The sequence below is a fragment of the Tigriopus californicus genome, chromosome 3, assembly GCF_007210705.1.
Source record: "Tigriopus californicus strain San Diego chromosome 3, Tcal_SD_v2.1, whole genome shotgun sequence".
In the NCBI taxonomy this organism is placed as follows: Eukaryota; Metazoa; Arthropoda; class Copepoda; order Harpacticoida; family Harpacticidae; genus Tigriopus; species Tigriopus californicus.
In genome coordinates, this window is record NC_081442.1 from 13,655,642 (window position 1) to 13,675,979 (window position 20,338).

Here is a 20,338-nt window from a genome sequence, read left to right on the forward strand (position 1 = left end):
GCCACATTCGCATATAATTTATTGGACCCAAAAAAAATTCTCAACTTATTGTGTATTTATTGCGAGAAGCATTCAATTAGTTTCGCACATGGCGATTTGGGGCCCATTCTGGGTTCAACTTATAGGGCCTGTCAAGTGAAGGAAATTCAAGGAAAAATGTGGTCCGGCACCCTGATTTTGGGCATTTCGGGGAGTGAGAACTAAGGCAAACATCACAGTCAATTCGCACCATCCGCCCATTGAATTTTCAATAATCGAGTGATTTTGAGTGAGCTATTTTACAAAACCCAACAAAATGAACATGTTTGGTGTAATTCGGTGAACGCACAAATTGGCTCAGTAAAATGAAATGAATCTCAAAATTCAATGCATGCACAGTACGGTTTAGCTGGGCGCGTTGTCTTTGATTTTACTCTATGGAATAACGTCAGTTGCTCATGAACGCGTTCACTTGACAACCCCTATACAAAAATCCTCGTCAAGGCCTTGGACTACTACCTCAGCTGGTCACACTATTGAACTTGATTGTACGAGAAACAACTGAGCTAGATTGCACTCGAAGAAATGCATGGGATAGAGGTGTGTTTGCTTGTGGTGGCTTTTTGGCTGACCGTGATCTTGGTGCCACACCCAGCACTGACCCAAGACGAGGAACTGCCTGAATCGTCCACAGCCTTGTTCAATCTCCACCCTGATCCCGAGAGAAGATTGAACATCGATTATGGTATTTGAAGAAATGCTCGTCATATTGGAGAGTACTTATGTGATCAATATGCTGCAAAAACTAGGGTGCATTGCTTGGTCATTGTTTGATGTCTTAGGTCACGAAGTGCTGCCAGATCTGAATGAAGCAAGCATCGTTTTAATTCAGCAATGAGGGTCGCACGCTTATTGTTCTCATCCGTGATTTAAAGGGAACATGGCCAAGATTCTCTTTTCATCGATTGTTTGATCATATGAAAGGAATTCATGTTACCAAATACTCGCTAAAAGACTTCTGATCCAACTTAAGGCATTGAACGTAACGCAGTAGTTTTCTAGTTTGCATGATACAGAAATAAACGAGAATAGTATGTTGTGACCGATATTCGATTATTCGAAGCAGACAAAATGTGCAGAGCATATTGAGGTACGTGTTTAGATGAAATTCTTTACAATATCAATATTGTATTTCACTATAAAACTCCTTTAGCGAGTAATTCAAAATCTTCCTAAGTGATTGGAGCTCGATGTTCCTTTTACCATTAATACCCCTTCGCAAATGATGCGGGATTTCGATGGGATTTAATTCGCCATTATTTTTTTTTATTTGTAGATCCCTTTGACCACAGCATGATGGCTGATCGGCAAGAAGGTCAAGACTGCCAAGATGAGTGCGACCGTTTCGTGGGATATGGGGCTGGATTGTGCGCCACAATCTCGTCTTTTACCGCCAATGTCGGATGCTTTATCGTAACTTTTGCCAACCCTATTCATTGTGGCGTGCTGCAAGGGGTCATGTTCGCCTTTGGTGGATATTGCACCTCGAGTAAGTACCACAAGAGGCAACTTTTTGATATTGATTCGATCTCTCAGTTGCATTTCATTTGGTTAGGTGCTCCGGCCAGGATCTGCGCTGTCTGTCGTGAGGGATTTACCATGAATATGATTCTCCACAGAGAGATTTTAATCGATCGTCAAATGGAAAAAGTTAAGAATATGCAGAAGGACTTGGAAATTGTACGAGAAGAGATGGCCTTCATGAGCCAGACCTGGCATGCCAAACAGAATACCTTTGATATGCAATTAAGGTAAGACAGCCATTGAGGTTTGACAGCTATGGTTATTAACTTTTGAATGTGACGTGACAACGGCGCAAAATTTCTCTCTTCTTCTGTTGTGAGTATGAGAATAGTTATTTTCCTTGAAATTTTTTATGCCTGTACTGATAAATCGCAGGCTAAAACTAAGATAAGCAATCACTAATAAAATACGATTCGCTCATAACTTGCCACAAAAATCCAACGAAAAAAATCACAAAGAGGTACGAAAATATTTCTGTCAGCATCACAGATGTGTGAGAATCCGGCCTCTTTGATTTACACATCGCAAAGGGTCGCATTGTGTTCATAGTATTTAAGTTGCAATGGGATGGAGCAAGGACGTTGCTCTATAATCATGGAATTATATATCTTAACAAATATAATACCTTTTCACCTTACTTTATTGGATGCCTTTGCTAAAAACTATATTTAAAAGAGTCCAAAATGCAAATTATTTTCTCAGAAGGCGGAATTCGAACCCACGCCCTCTGGGGAACCATGTCGTGCCTCTATCAGGTACATTAGATCACTTAGCTACCATGGTTCCAAATTGATATATTTTGAACTGGAGTTTCTTATTACTCTGTGCCGCTTAAATCAATGCCTGCCTTTTATGTAAACTTTCTAATACGTAGAAATTTAATCTCTACTGAAAGGCAACTTATCCATTTTTCACCAATGCTTGATTTTTTTTTTTGGCAAATGTGTGAATTAAAACAAAATTTTCCATGGTCCATCCCTGGCCTGGCCATTGGGCCTGGCTGTGGGTTTTGCCTGCAGATGGACAAGCGATCGCTTGCAATACATTACTTGATTTACCATTAAGGTTCCCATCGTTATCAATCGGCTAGGGTATAAATTAAGGGCAACCCTTTTTTCCTCACTCTTGTATCGTGCTCGTTTGTTAGAATACAACTCAAGAGCAGTTTGGAATTATAACGCAATGTTTTCATCAGATCTCGCAACCTTCTTAATAAAAGGTCTCTCGTCAAACTTTGCTTCTCGTCAATTCCGTCTCATGTTTGGAAACTTTTTTAGCCCCGACTTTGCTAGGCAGCTGTTTCCTATTTAGATTATGCAAATGAGATTAAGGTCTCTTCTGAGCACAGGTGGGTTTTTGAACAAATTTAGTCCCTTTCCTCCGCTGAAAATGCCAATCAAGTCAAAGCTACCCAAAACAGTCTGCCCAATCCCAGCGACAAGTCAGCATTCCCTTGGGTGGGATCGTCTTTTGCACAATTGGAAACGAACTGACATTACTTGTCTTTGTTTGTTTTTGTTTTTCCGTCCTCTTTTACACTCCTTTTCATGGGAACTCGATTTCCAACTGTCCTTCTTAGGGGAAAGCCGAGCTCCTCACTGCTCGTTTCCTTTAGGTCTTCGTTGGAAATTGGGTTTGAGGGAACTGACACAATATATTTTAGATTCCATTGGTTCATATTGGTGCACTTCTCCCATTTTGTTTTCGGCTCTTGGTGGTTACGTCCTTCCCTTTCAAGCCAATACATCTCATTCTATGGTACATTGGAAGATGAAAGGCTTCAAGAGTACGCGTCGCATTTGTTTTCTGCAAGCTAAGTAAGTCCCCATGCAAGATTATTGAGTATTTTCCCAGGTAGGCTGTATGTGGGCTTTCGAGGATTAGTAAGGCCAAACGAAAAGGTGGTCGTCAGATGACTCATCCCGAATATGTGACGAGATATGCCCATGTGTCCCCAAAACTTTCAATTCTATTCACACTCAAGGACGACCGGACTCTTTGGAATGATAGTTGGTCGTTGGTTGGTTGAGTGAATGTGAGAGGCTTTTCCACCAACGGCAAAATGCACCGCTTAGACTTGGATGGCATCTTGGCCTTCTGCACGATCTATCTTCTGATTCTATTTTAGATATTCCCAAAGTTTTTCAATTCAAGGCCGTTTTTTTCGCCCTCAAGGTTCTGTCTGGCCTTTGCTGGGTTGGAGTAAGTAAGAGGTTGTCGGAAATGTTCATCCCTCATAAATATGGTCGAGCTGTCGGCAGGGTTGATATATTGTTAATGAGCATCGACTGAACTGTTAAGTTATTTCGTGTTCATCAAGGGTATTAGATGATAAAAAGAAGGTCTAATTTTGGCTCGGATTGTGCGTTTGATCCAGTGGAAAGCCATTAGAATGATACTAGAGATCGGGTAATGTGCTCAAAACATTATTCTCAGAGAAGGTCTGCATGATCTTCAGATCATCGGCCTATTGGAAACTGTTGATTAGATAATATTCATTGTTTCGCAAGTCTGCAGGGAGACTCCATGTTTCGAAAGTTTGTACTCAGTTTTCACTCAGAATGGTTCCAAAGAAATAAGTTTCCTCATTGGAGTTTGGATTTCTTTTGTAAAGGAGCGTTTCATTTCTCTGGTCTTGGAGGCTGAGCAATACGTTTCTTAATTGCATTCATTATCCGTAAATGAACCTCAAGGCCTCCCCTTGTACTTGGGTTCATCCGTTAATCTGGTCATTCGAGTTTTGAGGAAAGATTTGATTGTCTTATTTATCGGGTCCTTCCTGTGGAGCTGAAATCCAAGGCAAAAATAAAGCTATTCTTTTGTACATTTGAGTTACTTGTCTTTTTATTATCAAGGGGACCCATACTTGAGAATTCTATATTTGGAGAGCCTTGTTACCTCAGAATGTGAAGTTAAATGGCCTATGACCCACTCCCCAAGCCGATTGGGTGAATTTTGCGAGATTTATATGGCAATAAAACTGACCCAACCCATTGCAAGCGACATTGTAGCCCAAGGGAGCTCATTGGGCAAGAACTAAAATATTCGCAAATGTAGATTTTTGGCCCAAAAAGAAATGAAGAAAAGGCTTTCAAACTTTGTGCTAGATAGTTTTAGAGGCCGTGTACTTTCATCTTCCGACATACTGAAGGACTCTCTGCAGACAGTAGTTTGAAGAGCTTCGAAATGGGATTGTTCCTCGAAGGTAAATGAAAAATACACATATCTGCAACCGAGACTGAGATCTAAGACCATTTGTTGGCAATTTTAACCATGGCAGATCCTAACAAACGCATGAATTTTGATTGATTTGATTTGTTGTCTGATATGCGACTCCTGATCTTATCATTTGTTTCAAATATGTGTAAATACCTAGATGCTAAAATGTGCACATCGAAAGAGCTCAAGGCTTGACATTGTACCCTGCACGTAATGGAAATCAAGAGAGGTTGAGCAGACAGTACAAATACAATACAGTTGATTAGAGTGCTTCTAATAGGGTCCAGAGTATTCCACCATATATGCCACATGACTGAAGAGCAATAGTGTCATGTGGAAACTATGTTTGATGCCACAAACTGATACATTTGGCTCATTTCCCTAGCTTCAGGGTTCAAGGGTTTAGCTTTAAGTTGAAGCGTGAAAACAAACCTTCATTTACGAGAATAATGTGGCATATTTGTCTTACCATTTTCGACCGTGCTCATTCAAAACATTATTTTCACATGATATCATCGCTCGTAAGTCATGTGACATTTTTCAATTTTCATATTTCAGTCACGTTCAGCCCTTCACAGTGGTGCCCCCTTACGGAGAATCTAGACACTATTTCAAGCACTTTGCTCCATAGGGTAGTAACAGAAAGTCATGAAAATCTTGAATATTGGGCCAGAGTATTAACTCCTTTGTCATCTCCAGTTCTTGAAGGAGTGTACATAATAATGCATTTGATGGAATACTAATTTTCACGATTCATTTTTGGGAAAGTCTGCAAAGGACTTGGACAGGTAAAGATCTTGGAAAAGAAAAGACTATTAAAGTCAATCGGAGCGTTGTCTGATTTCTGGGAAATACCGACACCGACAGGAAAGATATCTTCTTTTTGTGATGTAACTCATCTTCTTAGAGTCTCAATGAATGCTTCAGGTTTACGAGTTTCTAGAATCAACACACTCTACAAGGTGTTCCAGGAAAATGCCCCCCTTGAATTTCGGATGAACATGGTTCACCTAATCAAATTGGATTCACGCAACTAAGTTTCAATGGAAATTGTTCGATTTTGGAAGACAATAGGTTACTTTAACACAAGTACAGTAATGAGCGACAGACAGATGCAGTGGAAATAAAACAAAAAAATGATTGTCAAGTTTATTGACTCTCTCAGCCACTGACCATCAATTGTCTGTCCCCTTAGTATTGAAATAAGGATATGGAAATTTGTAAGAGCTCACTCAGGCTTTACCAGTTCGGATGAGCACATTGAAATACAAAACTATATAATAAGCGGTTTACAATTGAAAGTTTTTGTATCAATCACCGTTAGTAAAATCGGAGATAGGAAGGAGATCGAAATAGGAGATAAGAAGCAAGAAACCTTTGCTCAAATGCCCTGCAGGGTAGATAAAGTAATTGATTCCTTACCCACCAAATCATACTGCTCGAAGTTGAAGTCCAACTGCAACAGAATTCTCGAATAAGTTTTGTAGAAGTTGCCAAATCATGCCGTGTTTTTTTGTTCCTATTCTCGTTCGAAATCCCAAACTGCACACACCTAAGAACGTGAAAAAACATTCATCCAATGGATATTTTTTTGAATAGCTCTCTCTCTCTCTTTCTCCTTCTCCTTCTCTGCCTCTCTTTCCCTTCGTTCCCTTCTTTTTGGGCCTCAATGCCTCAATGTGTTCCAATTGATGGTAGAGCCCACTTCGCATGTTGGTGTGCCAGATAATTTGATTTTCCAGATCTGCCGGCCATTTCGATGATGTGGACCATCTCCTTCAGGTTATGTCTCTGATCGAGTATTCGCCCGAAGGCGTTCCAGTGGATAATCATGCCCTCAAGTTGTTTCTGGACACGGCTCTTTCCCCCGCCAGGCACGGAGTGCTCAATCTGATTAACAAGTTCCATCGAATCTTTGCCGGTAAGCTACGAGAACCACTGGTTCCACCAGCACTACCACAACTGTATATGTATACCAACAAGACCACTGAAGCGTTCAATACCCACACATTTTAGAATTGGACTTGAGGGACCAATGGAATGAGCGAGCATTCAAACTTAGCTCTTCTACAGTGCATACGAATAGAATACAGAGGGTATCCCAATTTAGCAACCTGTGTTGAGCACTAAATTGTTTTGAAGTCAATTGGTGAACGAACATGTTGCAAAAAAACTGTTGAAGAAAGCGCTGTTTTCAAGCATAATGGTTCTGAGACGTTGGTTTTCACTCGGAAACTCAAAGATTTGAACAATAAGAAAAGGAAGAGAAGACATTTTAAGCCAGCTTTCAGTGGCCCATTTTGGAAGGGGACAGAACAATCGTAGGATGAGAAATGTTTTTAAATCAGTTTTGGTATGCGACAGCTTTACATCCTAACCTGGATACAAAGCCCAAAAGTCGAACGTTCCGTACCACGTATAGCGTGGGGTTTACCAAAAACAATTCTTTGATACATATACGAATATTAATAATAATAATCTTTATTGCGACTCTTGGTCATGTCATGGCGTAAAAGTAACTGTAAAATAAAATCTGATGTATATACATTATATACAGGGTGTCCCAAAAGTTTTTACAAGTTCCAAGACAAGGCAAAATTACAGTTATTCTGACGCATTTGTTGTATATTTGAGAAAAAAAAATATTTTTGAATAATGTAAGACTTCACCAACCTCACTAAGACATGTTCTTATTCGCATCTATCAGCAAAATTGAACGGCGAAGACAAAAGTACTAAATTGTACCTTCGGATTTTTATTAATTAATTACAAATCAGTTGCCTCACGTGCTGGAGTATCTGTGAGAACATTGCACAAGATTACATCTTGGTCAATCAATGCTTTCTGTCCTTGAATGAAATATCTGGTTAATTGTCTCATTTTCAAATAAATATTGGTTTCCCAAGTTTGCTCTTTTCGACAATTCTGAATCACAGATAGTTTATGGGTTACAGTCTTTCTGCGGACCTTCAAGAGGCTAACTCAAGTTTTGAAATGTTTGCCTAATCTGATGTCTCAACCTGTAACACAACTACTTCTAGGGTCTTTGATTTATTACACAATAGCCCCCCCCCCCTCTCCGAACACAGGTCTGAAACTTTTACAGATTTTGAAATGCATGTATTGGCAGAAATCAGAAGATCAATTTCGCCATTAAATCTGAATAAAGTTATGTTGTATTGTTGTATTAAGGTCGGTAACTTCATCATTCAAAAATACTCTTTTCAGAGATTTACCATCAAGTTGCAAAAGATGTGATTTTGCGTTGCTGTCGACCCGACAAAAACTTGTGTTTCAGATATTTACCCAAATTTAAATGAAACATGTGGCATTTCCCCCAATTGGCAAAAACTTGGTTTGTCAATCAAAAATAATGGTATCCCGCTCTCAAATAGTCATTGAAAGGTCTTTCACAATCAAGGTAAAGTACTTAATTGACACGCTTCTTTTGAGAGCATGCCATGGCAAGCCACTTTAAATACTCAATGCCTAATTGGGTCGGCCACCTTTTTCTTTATGTATGTGTTTTAAGGCCGAAGCTTGAGAATCAATCTGACTGCATTTATTCAAACCAAAGGGCCCTTGAAAGTGATCAACCGAGAGGATTTCATCCCCACATACGTTCATCGGTTCATTTCCTGGGTTCAATGGTTTGTTCCTCATTACACTAAAATAGGGATAGACTCGCCTCTTCTGTGCTTTTTACAGAATCACTCTGAGAGTTTCCATTAGCATCTACTTATCGATTTTCACCGCTCTAGGAGTTATTTAGCCTTTGGAATAAGTGGTGTGCCGCCCCATTCGAGAGATTGGTTGTTTCGACCTCCTGGTGTTCCAACATTGTTCCAACATTGTTCCAAACAAACGGACCGCCTTGTTTAAGCTTTTAGAAGTCACCTTTCTGCTGATCAACTTCGGGTGGCCGTTTTATAATCGTTTTTTGAAATCCCTGCCTCCCTTGACGAATATATCTTGCGACTCTGTAGCTGATAATTAGAAGGCCATTAATTACCCGCAGGAACAGTGAAGAGAAGAGCCGTAAGGAAGGTCAATTCATTCCTTTCAAAGTTCGGCCGGAGACGAATTAACTAGGATTAGGATGAACTATTAATAGGGTTCTTGGAACCATCAAGGCTCCCCTAATAAGCATGAGAATCGTTTAAGGAGATAAAATAACCGTGAAGGCTAGTTTACTTAGTCCGTTATTTTGTTTTATGAGAGCTGACAATTTTGGTTTCCCCCGGAGTGTATGTAGTTGCGATTTGCTGTCAATATAGTACTTCACCATGTCCATGGGAGCATTTCTTGGCAGTTTTGACAATCTCGTCCGTTGCCTCTTCTCGTCAGGCCAAAAGTTTGTCAAATTCAACTCCAGCGACATTGAATTGAAGAGCTTTGATGTTTGTTTCGACATTGTTTCGTCGCTAAATTTCACTGGCGAGGCAAGACATGCGTCTGAAGAAAGGCTGAAGAGTTCTCACTCACTTCGTCTTTCTCCTGTCTTTCTCTCGCTTTGGTTTAATCCGACCTAGTCCATCAAGGCTAGCCAGAGGCAAGGCCAGGAAGACCCAAGAACTTTTCAGTCAATGCGAACTGGCTTGGAGGAGCCGCCAGCCTCATTTGTTAACTAGAACAGACCACAGAAATGAGAACCCTGTAAAGAGAAGAGTTTCATCGATGGTGGTGGTAAATGTTGTTCTTTAAGTTGAAATTTGAAATTTTCATCGATTTTTTGCTTCTGATTATTGACAGAACCTTATTGTTTATATTAAAAAAAATAAGATTTAGGTGCCAGATTCGGAGAGATAAACCTTGCCCATCTGACTAGCAAAGTCTGACCGCACATCGACCGTACCTTTACATATTTCATGTAGTGTTGTATCTGTATGGTGTTTGTAGATTAGTCTTGAATATGCATCACTAGATGGCGCCGTAATGAGGGAAAATGACAGACATTTAGGATGAATAATTGGCCACTTCATAAAAACTCAAATCAAAAATGTCTTGTGCAATCTAAACTGGACGCCAAATTGCCCCCTGGGACAGTTTTTTGATCAGAATCTTCTATCATACAAAATTAAGCAGTAGAGATTTTGAAAAATTGAAGTCTTCATCTTAACTTAAGTCCTCTAAAGAATGAAACAAAAATTTAGCTCGTCACTCATGGATAATGATTTATTTTTCGAAGAAGCTTAGTCTAATTCTGAAGTTATTTCCAACTGAATTTTGTGTGGAAGGTCCTTGTGAACCTTGAAAGTGATTTAGTCATTACACTCGGAGATTGGGGAGATTGCTTGTTAATTCCTGCAAGAAGATCTAGGAGCAAGATTTAACTTATCATTTGGACGAAAATATATGAAATGTTCCTTTGACGAAGATCTCAACACATATTGTAAAAATGATATGAAGTCAAATCCTTTTGTCGTTGACAAGATTGGATACAGTATTTAGTATTTCAATTAAAAATCACTTTTAGCATGCCTGGTCGAAGACAATTCAAAAGAAATTACTTTAACAAGAATGAAGCAGGTTAATGATTTAATGACCAGATGGCGCCAAAAAGCGTCTTTTGGGATCGTACCAAACCTCACCTAAAACGTAATATACGAGTAGTAAATGATAAGATTTGCAAGTTCAATGTAATGCTTCACAGCTGCTACAGGGTCAAGTCAAACCGTAGTAGCCCATTGCTGTTGACACTCTTTCCTACTAGAATCTTTACCAACCCGAAAGTGAGAGGGAGGAATACGTACGTAAAGAGCGAGAGGCTTCATTTCGGAAACGAACCCACGCAAGAGCTGAATAGTCTTTCTTGTGTTTAGGTCTAACTCTTGGCCTCTGGATGCATTCCTCGGGTTTGCTTGTCTACGTAAACTAGTATGGGGATGACGTGTGCAAGAGGCCTGGGCTCCAAGGCACCTTTTGATGGTAATGAATGATCGTTTAGTAATGTTTCAGACATCCATGAATAATGAGGGTTTGTTCTGTCAAGTCATGTAAATAATGTGGTCAATGCATCATTTTGAATACAGATCATCATTACAAGCGAAGTCGTTGGATGTGGACCCTTCCCAATGCCTTGAACGCCGAATGCCAAGACAAGAAAGCCCTGATGATACTCGTGAAAGGCTTCGGACTAATCGAAACTCGAAGGAACATAACCCAAAGTCATGGCCAAAAAATCTAGAGAGAATGGAGAAGGAAAAATGGGCCACGACAAAGAACCATGTTTGACCAAATCAAAGTGGGTTTAGGTCTCTCATATTCTAGCCATGTAGTAAAAATATTGTTTTCCGACATTTGTGTGGCGGAGAAGTTTGAGTAGAAGAAATTATCTTGCCAAAGTCAATGGACGACTTTGAAGTGGAACAAGTTTTAGGACCAGTTGATTGGCGTTTCCAATCGAGTTCAAAGGGATTAGCACATCAAAAGGGCATCCCATCTTAGTCTTTCAATGAACTTCGAAGGCACGCTTGTTTTGCGTGTTACGTTCCAGTAGTCCTGTTTTTGCACAGCAGTAGTTAAGTTGCATCTCAAATAAAAGTGGTTGAATTCGAATCGTCAGTGATGAAAGATTGCGCTTGAGTTGTTCCTAATGGCAGGAGCTTCTACTCACATATTCATCTGCAAGTTTATTTGAAATTGTCGGTCTGATGACTCTGATGGTGAGAACTATTCCCGATGAATGGGCTTAGGAAAAGATATTGAGATCTGGAAATAAACTGTTTATTTCTGGGCAATTTTGAACGAAACCAAATTCCATTGCGAACTACTTGTTTTATTTGGTCTTATTGGGGCTGATTATTTTTTCATATCCGTCAGCATATTTTACCTTATGCCAAACATTTTTCATAAAGTTTCAGCATTTTCACCAATCGAGGACACATTTTGTCCCCCATATTTACAAAAGAAATGTTTACAAATTTCCTACAAAATGATAATGAAGTTTTAGGGCATAATGCAATTGGGCAACCACTGGACCAAGGAATAACTTCTAGAGGGCCTGGTAGGTAATATACTGAAGGCAATCTGATTGCCTCTAGAGGTTATAAACCATGGTTAAGATGAGGTTATAAACCATGGTTAAGATGGTTTCTTGAGCATTTTTTTTTGAGCGGTCCATCATATCGTCCTATTTGTGCCATTAAAATTTCTTAAGCACAAATTTCTTTTCTTACATTGTGAATGTGATGAATAGAATTCTGAAACTTTCAACCAGGTTGAATACACATTGGTTGCCTTTCTTTCCGATAATGAGGTGGTCCTACAGTGAATAAATGTGGTGTCATCTAACCCATTTCCTATATATTTAGACCCGAAAAGATGTGTTTTTCTTTTTATAAAATTCCAATCAAAAATATTTTATTAATCCTCCAGAACACAAACATTGCTTTTTGTGGATAAAAAATTTCGACAAATATACTGAAATGCATCGTGGTAAATCTAAGCATAGGTCAACCGTGCATATACCCGTTATATCTTGCCTTTCTTTGGGAAAGAGCTGATTTGGCAACCAAGCAATCCCAAGATCTAATGCAACACTTTGGTCAAATTTTAGACCATCGCGACGAGATATTGCCTGTCTTTGAAAATAACCTTTATTCATCCTTGGAATGCCACAGGGCATTTGTGCATCCATGAGTCATCTGAATAGTAGCTCAAGAGGAATTAGTGCAAACGCCGGCTTTTCTCAAGAATGGACCATACTTCATACATGGTCCATGGAACAACCAACGTTCTATCATTATCTTGTGCAATCATCACATGTGCCTGAGACTAAGTGGCTGTCGCGATTTGGGATAAGAAAAAAATCATGAAAACGGTTTTGCGGTTTTGCTGGATTTGCGTTTAAATTTATCTAGGCCACCAATATCTAGACAATCGACAATGAATTGTGGGCTTCCTATAGGGACTGCTTGTTTCATAATGAGACATCTCGCGGCAAAAAAAGGGAAGACAGCGTTAGTAAACCCTCTGCTAACGTTTCTTACAAGCTCTGTCCTGAACAAGTTATCAAAAAAGAAATCGTGGTAAATTTGAATGAGACATTCAGCAACATCAAAAATCCAAAAAGAACTTGATTATTGAAACCATCCAATAAATAATCACAGAAGGATGTTGCTAGAGTAGTTTTCTTTCCAATGATATCACATTAGTAATGGCATGTTGAGAAACCATTAGCTAGCCTCAAAACATCACCCTGATTATTCTCACATCAAACTAAGGCAATAATAACTCATTCCTTGGAAAAAATCAATTCAGTTATTTGTGCGGCGGCATTACTATTAACTGCTAAATCAGAACTCTCATCACTAGAGACACTGAAAATATTCAACTGCTTCAGATGAAGTATAGAAATAATATTTTGTTTTTTAGAATAGGCAAAACATGAAGAAAACAGGCCCCAAAATTAAGAAAATGAAAATATTTGATTCACAGATATTATAAATTGCTTTTGTTTTTTAATCAATAGTAAGTGAAATTTGAGACTCTCTACACCACTGAGGTTTTGTCATCAATTTTCAATGTAGACAAAACAGTGTTACTAAATAATCAAGTTTACAATACTTTTTCTAATGAATTTGTCAACTATCAATAACTTACTGAAGTTAAATGCTCAGTTGTGTTGAAAAGAGGCTAAATGGATTATTTTCTTTGCATTTTTTATTTTGGTTTACTTGTGTCACAAAATCTCAAATTGGGTATTGCAAACTTTACTAAAGCCAATATTGCAACTGCTTAAACTCCCAAAGGTCTAAATTTCAGATGCCACGAACTATTACCACTCTTTTATAATTTTTTTTGAAGACTAATTAGAAAAAGAGTGGTTCTCGTGTTTTGCACTTTGAATTGATATATCTTGCTAAAAAATCGTAGCCAAGATTTGGATGAATGTAATGCTAAGTTGAACTACATGAACGGTCTTGTTCATTAACAAGTTAAGTTCAGGATTTCAACAAAAAAACCGCACCACTGGAGCCATGACTGAATTTCCTAAGCAAAAACGAACGTTACAAATGACTCGTTGAAGTATTAGAGTGCAACACACATACCAAGATGCATTATTAATTGTTTTTGGTACAAAAAATTGTCAGAAAATGTCCAATTTTAGAATTATTAGACACCGAAACTGTTATTTTTTCGGAAATTTGGTCAAAACCACCTTAATGTTTAAAAATGCCCCAAAATGACAAGATATTTAAACTACATACTAAAAAAAGTCTCTACTCATCACTCTTATTTTACAATCTCGTATAAACTCAAATCATCAATAAGAGGTTTAATCACTTCTGTTTGTTTCTGTCTTCACATGATTTCAAAAGTTTTGAATGAAGCAAAAAAGTCTTGGTTGTTCCCTACTAACGCTCTTTTTCCTTTTTTTAGCCGCTAGAGTTTGTTTAACTCCTACCTCGCAGTCCCTATTGGTCTGCCCAAGGGCGATACTAATATGTTTATTAAAGCGTTAGAATGACACATTATGTCTATGGAAGTCGTTTTATTTTAGGTGGAGGTCATTGTGCTAAATGCTTCGGCGGAAGAAAATCTATCTTTGAAATCAATCCTGATTTCTATTGTCAGACCGAGGTTGTCACGGACTTGGACAATGTAAGTTTTTTTTAAATATATATATATCTCAAGCTATGGAAGTTTGCAATGGCATTTTCAAATGTTCACTAGTTAGTAAATGAGGAATAAAAGTACTCGCAAACTCGCGTGGAACACAGGGGATCTTTCAATTGAGGCAAAGGTTATTTTTGGGACAGAGAATTCTTTGGAATTGACGTTCTCTCAGATTGATGACTCGAAATGGGCTTTATCTTGAACCATTCTCTTGACATATTGATTTTGATTTGTACGTAGAGTGTCCGTAAAAGTCATTTCTTATCTGTTCGATGAGGCCATATCGATAATTAGGTTGTCCAAGCTTCAGATGCCAGGAGGAAATCATTTCATTCGTCACAGAAATATCGAAGAATGTTTCAGATTCATTCTTTCGAATCTTTCACCTATTGTTCCTGGTGTCCGTTCTTTTGATTGAGGGACAATACTTCCAGTGATTGAACCCATGAACCTGAGCATTAATCAACTGGTCTTCAGCCATGCCCCTCTTTACTCCACTCCATTTGAGGTCCAGTCTTCATTATTGAACATTTTAGTTATGTTATAGTTTATATTTTTAATAGATAGGAAGCGTCTTCAACTTTTAATTGTTTATTTTTGCCCACGAGATCCCTTTAGGTACTTGAGTGAATTAGACCTCTCGTTTGCATGATCTCCTTTCTCCACAAAGTTAATCATGAATTTAAGTGTGCTTTTATAACATGGAAAATATCTTTATACTAGGAAATATCCATTCGTTCATTAGGTAAACGAAGAAATCGACTTTATGTTTCAGCTCTACATATTAAGGTTGATTTTTTAGGTCTCAGTAGCATTTAACTATGAAAAAAATGGCTGATCCATTGAAATGTTTACATTTGCATAATTGCTTTTCTTTAGCCTCAGGTAGCAATGTTATATCTTGTTAAATCTGTTTTGTATCATTTGGAGATGCTCTTCAGGATCATATTGTAGGATATGGATGATACTGATCTCAAGGAAAATTATTTCATATCGAAGTGTTTCTAGGAGCAGACTATCTTTAACGAAATATACATTGTAAAAAGGCATTTATTCTATTTTCATCCTCGTACTGTAGTGTGACCTTCTAAATTTATGATTCTAAGTTGCGCATTCCTGTGCTACAAAATGAAGTTTCACGCAATCCTAATTGAGAACATTCCTCGTTCATGATCCCTTTGAGACCATGGCCACTCTTTCTGTTCCTGTTAATGTGGATCGAACAACTTTCAACGCAATTACTCTCTCACATGTATGGACAGTTCTGTCACAATTCGACCAAAAATCGGGCAAATTGTTTTCAATAAAAGGGGAAGGTTTATCAACACGAGTCTTACGTTTCACATCTCTCACAATGGATGTAAAAATTGATGCTAAACTTGGGACGACAAAAGCATTGAAACGATTGAACCAGAGGGACTTTTTGTTCACTACGTCAATGGGTAACTTGGACCTCCTTGAGTAGCTGTCAATCCCTTCCTACGCCACTTCACAACAAATTTGCACTCTCCTTGAAACACGCGATTGAGCTTCTTCTTCCAATCTGTATCTTATGGCGAACCTCAAGCTATAAGTGAACTTTCGTGCATTCCATCCCTGACAAGTCTAGCATTTATCAATCAATTTGGCATCTCGATGGAGATTCTAAGGCGATGTTATGTATCTTGTCTTGTTCGACATCGCTCAGGATGATAGGTTTTTAGAAAGACCACCAAAGAAATATATATGCTCGTGTTTCAAGCAAGGAAGTGTTTGAAAAAATTAGTTCCTATCGATTGACATCTGTTGGATTGAAATTGTGAGATGGCGAATTGATTTTTGTTCTATTTTTAGACATCAAATGGAATCCATATTTGCAGCATATTGAATCACTGATGATAGAAATTGTCTTCGAGTCTGGGAGAATCCTTTTCATAGCTTCTCAAGGCCTCGTGACGTGTTTTCATGACCCTCCAAAAAGTTTGTGTTCACACGAACGAGGGCCACAAAAACGTAGCGCCTTGAAAATGCAATGGTCTTTAGAGCCAGGATAAAAGGAAAATGATCATGCGGAGTTCTTTTTGTGAAAAACGCTTTGAGAAGTATATTACCCATGAGTGGGCATCATTTGTTAGGGTATCAAAATGAATGTCTTTGGGTTGCTCTTCAACGATCAGTTGCTTTGAAACTGAAAATATATGTTTCTTTTCTATTGTTCCTGGCGACAAAAATATTGGAGTTCCATGGTAATGGAGAAATAGATTCCCATACCTTTTATGAGGACGGGTCTCTTGGAAATCATTTCACAACCCAGTTGACGGAATTTGTTTCAAGCAGAAGCTTGTTGCTGATATATGTATACGAAAGATTCGAAAACACAGGTTTCGCTTCTATTTCGTTCTAGCAAATTGAATGCAACTGAGTGTAAATCCATCATTTACTAATTTTGCCTGAACACGAATGATTCCACGTTTAAAACTAATATTTTGTCAGCTTTAAGAAAATGTGAATATATTTCACAAGTTAACAAGCATTAATCTTATAGGTCAATTGTACTAATTGTGACTGAAGCTGTCGACATAATGCTCTTAAATCTCGCAGATGTAGAATTTCAGGGTCTCTATTTTCTGTCATTTTGTGTCTTGGCTTTCTGAACTTGGGTCGAACTTGTTATCACCAAAACAATAATCTTGCTTGTCTTTTACACTGAATCAATGATGTGTTTATTTTTATGATCGATCAAACGATGATGATGATAGTAAAGTCATATCTTTCAGGAGACCATTTACCATGTTTTGCTCAAGCCCCCTGTAACCTAGTTGTTGGCTTGCGCATTTTATACAGGGGTTAGTTTAAGATTTGAGATTTTATGTTGAATACTAAATGTTGGGCCGTGTCAAAAACATTGCCGATCTCATGAACACAAATTCATTAGTTTTCGTTGCTTTACATGATGGTATACTACCTTCAAATGGTATGTTGTATCACTGAAAGCGCCATAAGATTTCTGAAAAATGAACCTGTAAACACATTCTATGGAAGGTGCGATGCTACTTGTAAAAATATGGTATTCTGCTATTTGAGACTAGACTTGCAGCTTGATATAACTTGCTTCTGTGAAATAACTTGATTTTCATTAGCATTTTCATCAAATGCATACTGAGAAGAAATTCGAAATGTTACATTGATTGTAGTATCAAAATTGTACCCAATACTAGAACTGCCTAAAAACTTGTATGTTAAGCGCAGCCCACCATAACATGAGTTACTGATTCTTTTTGTGGAAACTGTTTTGATTCACATTATTCTCGCAATATCTTGAGACCATTTTGCAAAGTTCAAAAGCATTTATTTTTGTAATTTTCAAGAACAAAATAAAGGCAAAAACGTCAGTCCTTTACTAAAATCTTAGCCGGCCATTATTGTTTGTTCGTACCTAGACAAACCGCTGAGTGTCATCTTTTTGGTACATACTTTTTTGTTTCAGTCTTTTCATGCTCTTATATAAAACGTAAGCATCAGGTTCACATTATGCTTGTGCTCATTCTAAAATACTGCCCATAAAAGCCCTTATTTGAAATGTCAACCTTGTCAGGCAACCTAAACGAAATGGGGAAGACCCATGCTTGTTGGCTAAATAAACTCCTCGTGAAAAAGCATGATGGAAAAAAGTAAACAACCCATTTTTGTTACCGTGGTCACAGATTTCACTGGAGATTTTAAAACGTTTCGCCCGAGGCAAAACTCAAACCCATGATGAATTAAAATGTAACAATCGGTCCATTAGGTCATCTATTTGCTGGAAAGTACCTCATAATGATGTGCAGAACGTAAATCATGTTTCGTGAAGTGTAGAACGCCAGTTCGAGTTAGACTGTGCACTTCCCAATTGGGTTTTCGTTTTAAGTGCTTGAAATCGTGGAAACCATGTCCAACGTCATACTAGTAGATATTTTTGTGGCTTGACCCCTTGCTTGCTTTGCTTCTTGGAGCAACGAGTCAGAGTTGAAATTTCGCTCTATGTGAAATTTGACCGATTCAATGAAAGTGTCAAGCGGTGAAACGGATAAACCACGAATACTTGGTTCAAATTGTCTCTTTTCGAGCGATATCAAGAAAAGCGAAGGAGTCTGTGCGTGAAATGATGTATGAAATGTCTTAAGTGCTCAAAACTTTTAGGTATATCATACATCTCATTTGCACATCAAATATCTCATTACTCTTCCCCCAACTTCAGGTTAACATAAATCAAAAACTTTGAAGAAAGGGGAAAGTTTACTAGCTTACTCTAGTGTACGTTTCAACTAAGCACGAAATTTTTCCTTTCAGGTGACATGGGAAGTGAAACACTAAATGATTGATACAAAAACAGAAAGCTTTTTTCCTTGAACTTGCATTTTTCTATTGGGAACATGAAGTAGAAGGACAAACGCAAGTAGAATTTACATCCAAATTGGATGACTTACTTCTTTAATCACACTTATTAAGTGTCCCAAATCTATAAGGAGGTAGCCATGCTACATATCTGAATATTTTTTTGATTATTTGTCACCAGCGACAACAGCAATTAACGCAGTTTTTTTAGCATAAACATCCGTTATTAAAGACTGGATTCAAAATTGAGTTCCATTTCCAACGACTATCAAAAAACTCTGGAATTGAGGAATTGAACAAATTGGAAAGTGTGAAAGTACAAAAGAAGATCCCGCTTATGACGATCCCTACCGAATCTCTGCTCAACGTGAATCTAATTCAAGTCCTATCTTTTCTAACTAGAATTACTTCTACACTAGCTAAAGATTTTGACAAAAATGACTTCAACGTAAAATATCAATCGGCTCTCCTTTTCACATACACTTAGCAAGCGACCTCTGACGGGCAAAGCGTAATACTAATTTTGAGCAGCTTCATGACCTTATAGGTTTGCTGCATTTTCTTCGTAAGGCGGGCCATTTTCATTTTTCTATAAAGGGGTTTCTACTTGTAAATAAGTGGTGGTAAAGAGGAGATATTAGGGCAAACAGAAAACAGACACGAACGGGAAATGGCCTCTCCCTGAGTTCGTTTCTCATTACATGTGACAGTGATTGGCATTGACGGACAATGAGAGGTGGCACAAGACCCTTTGAAGTGGGTTTTCGAAGATTCACTCTCCACTACTTTCTACGGAATTTTAGCTTCATTTCATCTTTATATTGAAGCCGCAAGCATTGCTTTCATTGAAGGGTTGTCATCAATCTTTATTCTCAACTTGTTTCAAGCTTGATTTTCGGCTTACAGTTTCCAAATCTAGCCCTCCATTACAGGAAAGACAATTTTTGGATAGTCAACCCAAAGCTTTGAAGAATTGATCCTTGAATGTCTTGAAAGGGGGACTTATGAATTGAATTTGTGAGTGTGATGATTGATGGAATTTTTGAAGCATCTCTGTGATTGTAAATCATAGCCAAGCCAATGACCAAAATAAGTATAATTGTCCAGCAAGATGTTTTTCGACCCACTGGGCTCGTGGAGAGATGCAATTCAAAACTGCTTATCCAATTTGGGTACCACTTGCAAGGAAAATGGAAACGAGGAAGGTACATGGATGACATTTTCTTTGCATCACGGGGATTCTTGTGACCATTCGTTATTGAAAAACATCATTAAAAGTCTTACAATTTGAGGAATTGCACAATTTGTAAAACCCTCGGTGAAAAATGAGCCATGGATAGTCGCATGATTTTGTAACCGTTTAATAGGCCATTGATAAGATTTTGCGTTTTTTGCTTTTCATGCTATTTGGCTATAACCAACGCAAACGTTATTGGAAGCTTTGCAAAAAATAGATTGATGCCCAAACTGGCTTCAAAACTCATTGGATGGCAAAATCTACCACTTGTGCCCAAAATCGCCTCTTGTGAGTGTTCTATACTTGTGGGTGAGCATCACGCACAAGGCGTTGGATGGACTTGAT

The 20,338-nt window shown here is 38.2% G+C and overlaps 1 protein-coding gene across 1 annotated transcript in view; it reads left to right on the forward strand.

Moving 5' to 3' along the window:
* The first annotated feature begins 374 nt into the window (after nt 1-374).
* LOC131878313 (uncharacterized) overlaps nt 375-20,338 on the forward strand; it is a 24,667-nt gene continuing 4,703 nt past the window's right edge. Inside the window, exons 1-5 of the mRNA XM_059224252.1 lie at nt 375-724; nt 1,316-1,528; nt 1,595-1,790; nt 6,525-6,703; nt 14,288-14,388. Of these exons, the coding sequence (XP_059080235.1) occupies nt 565-724; nt 1,316-1,528; nt 1,595-1,790; nt 6,525-6,703; nt 14,288-14,388 (849 nt within the window). The 5' untranslated portion in view covers nt 375-564. The remainder of the gene's footprint in view (nt 725-1,315; nt 1,529-1,594; nt 1,791-6,524; nt 6,704-14,287; nt 14,389-20,338) is intronic.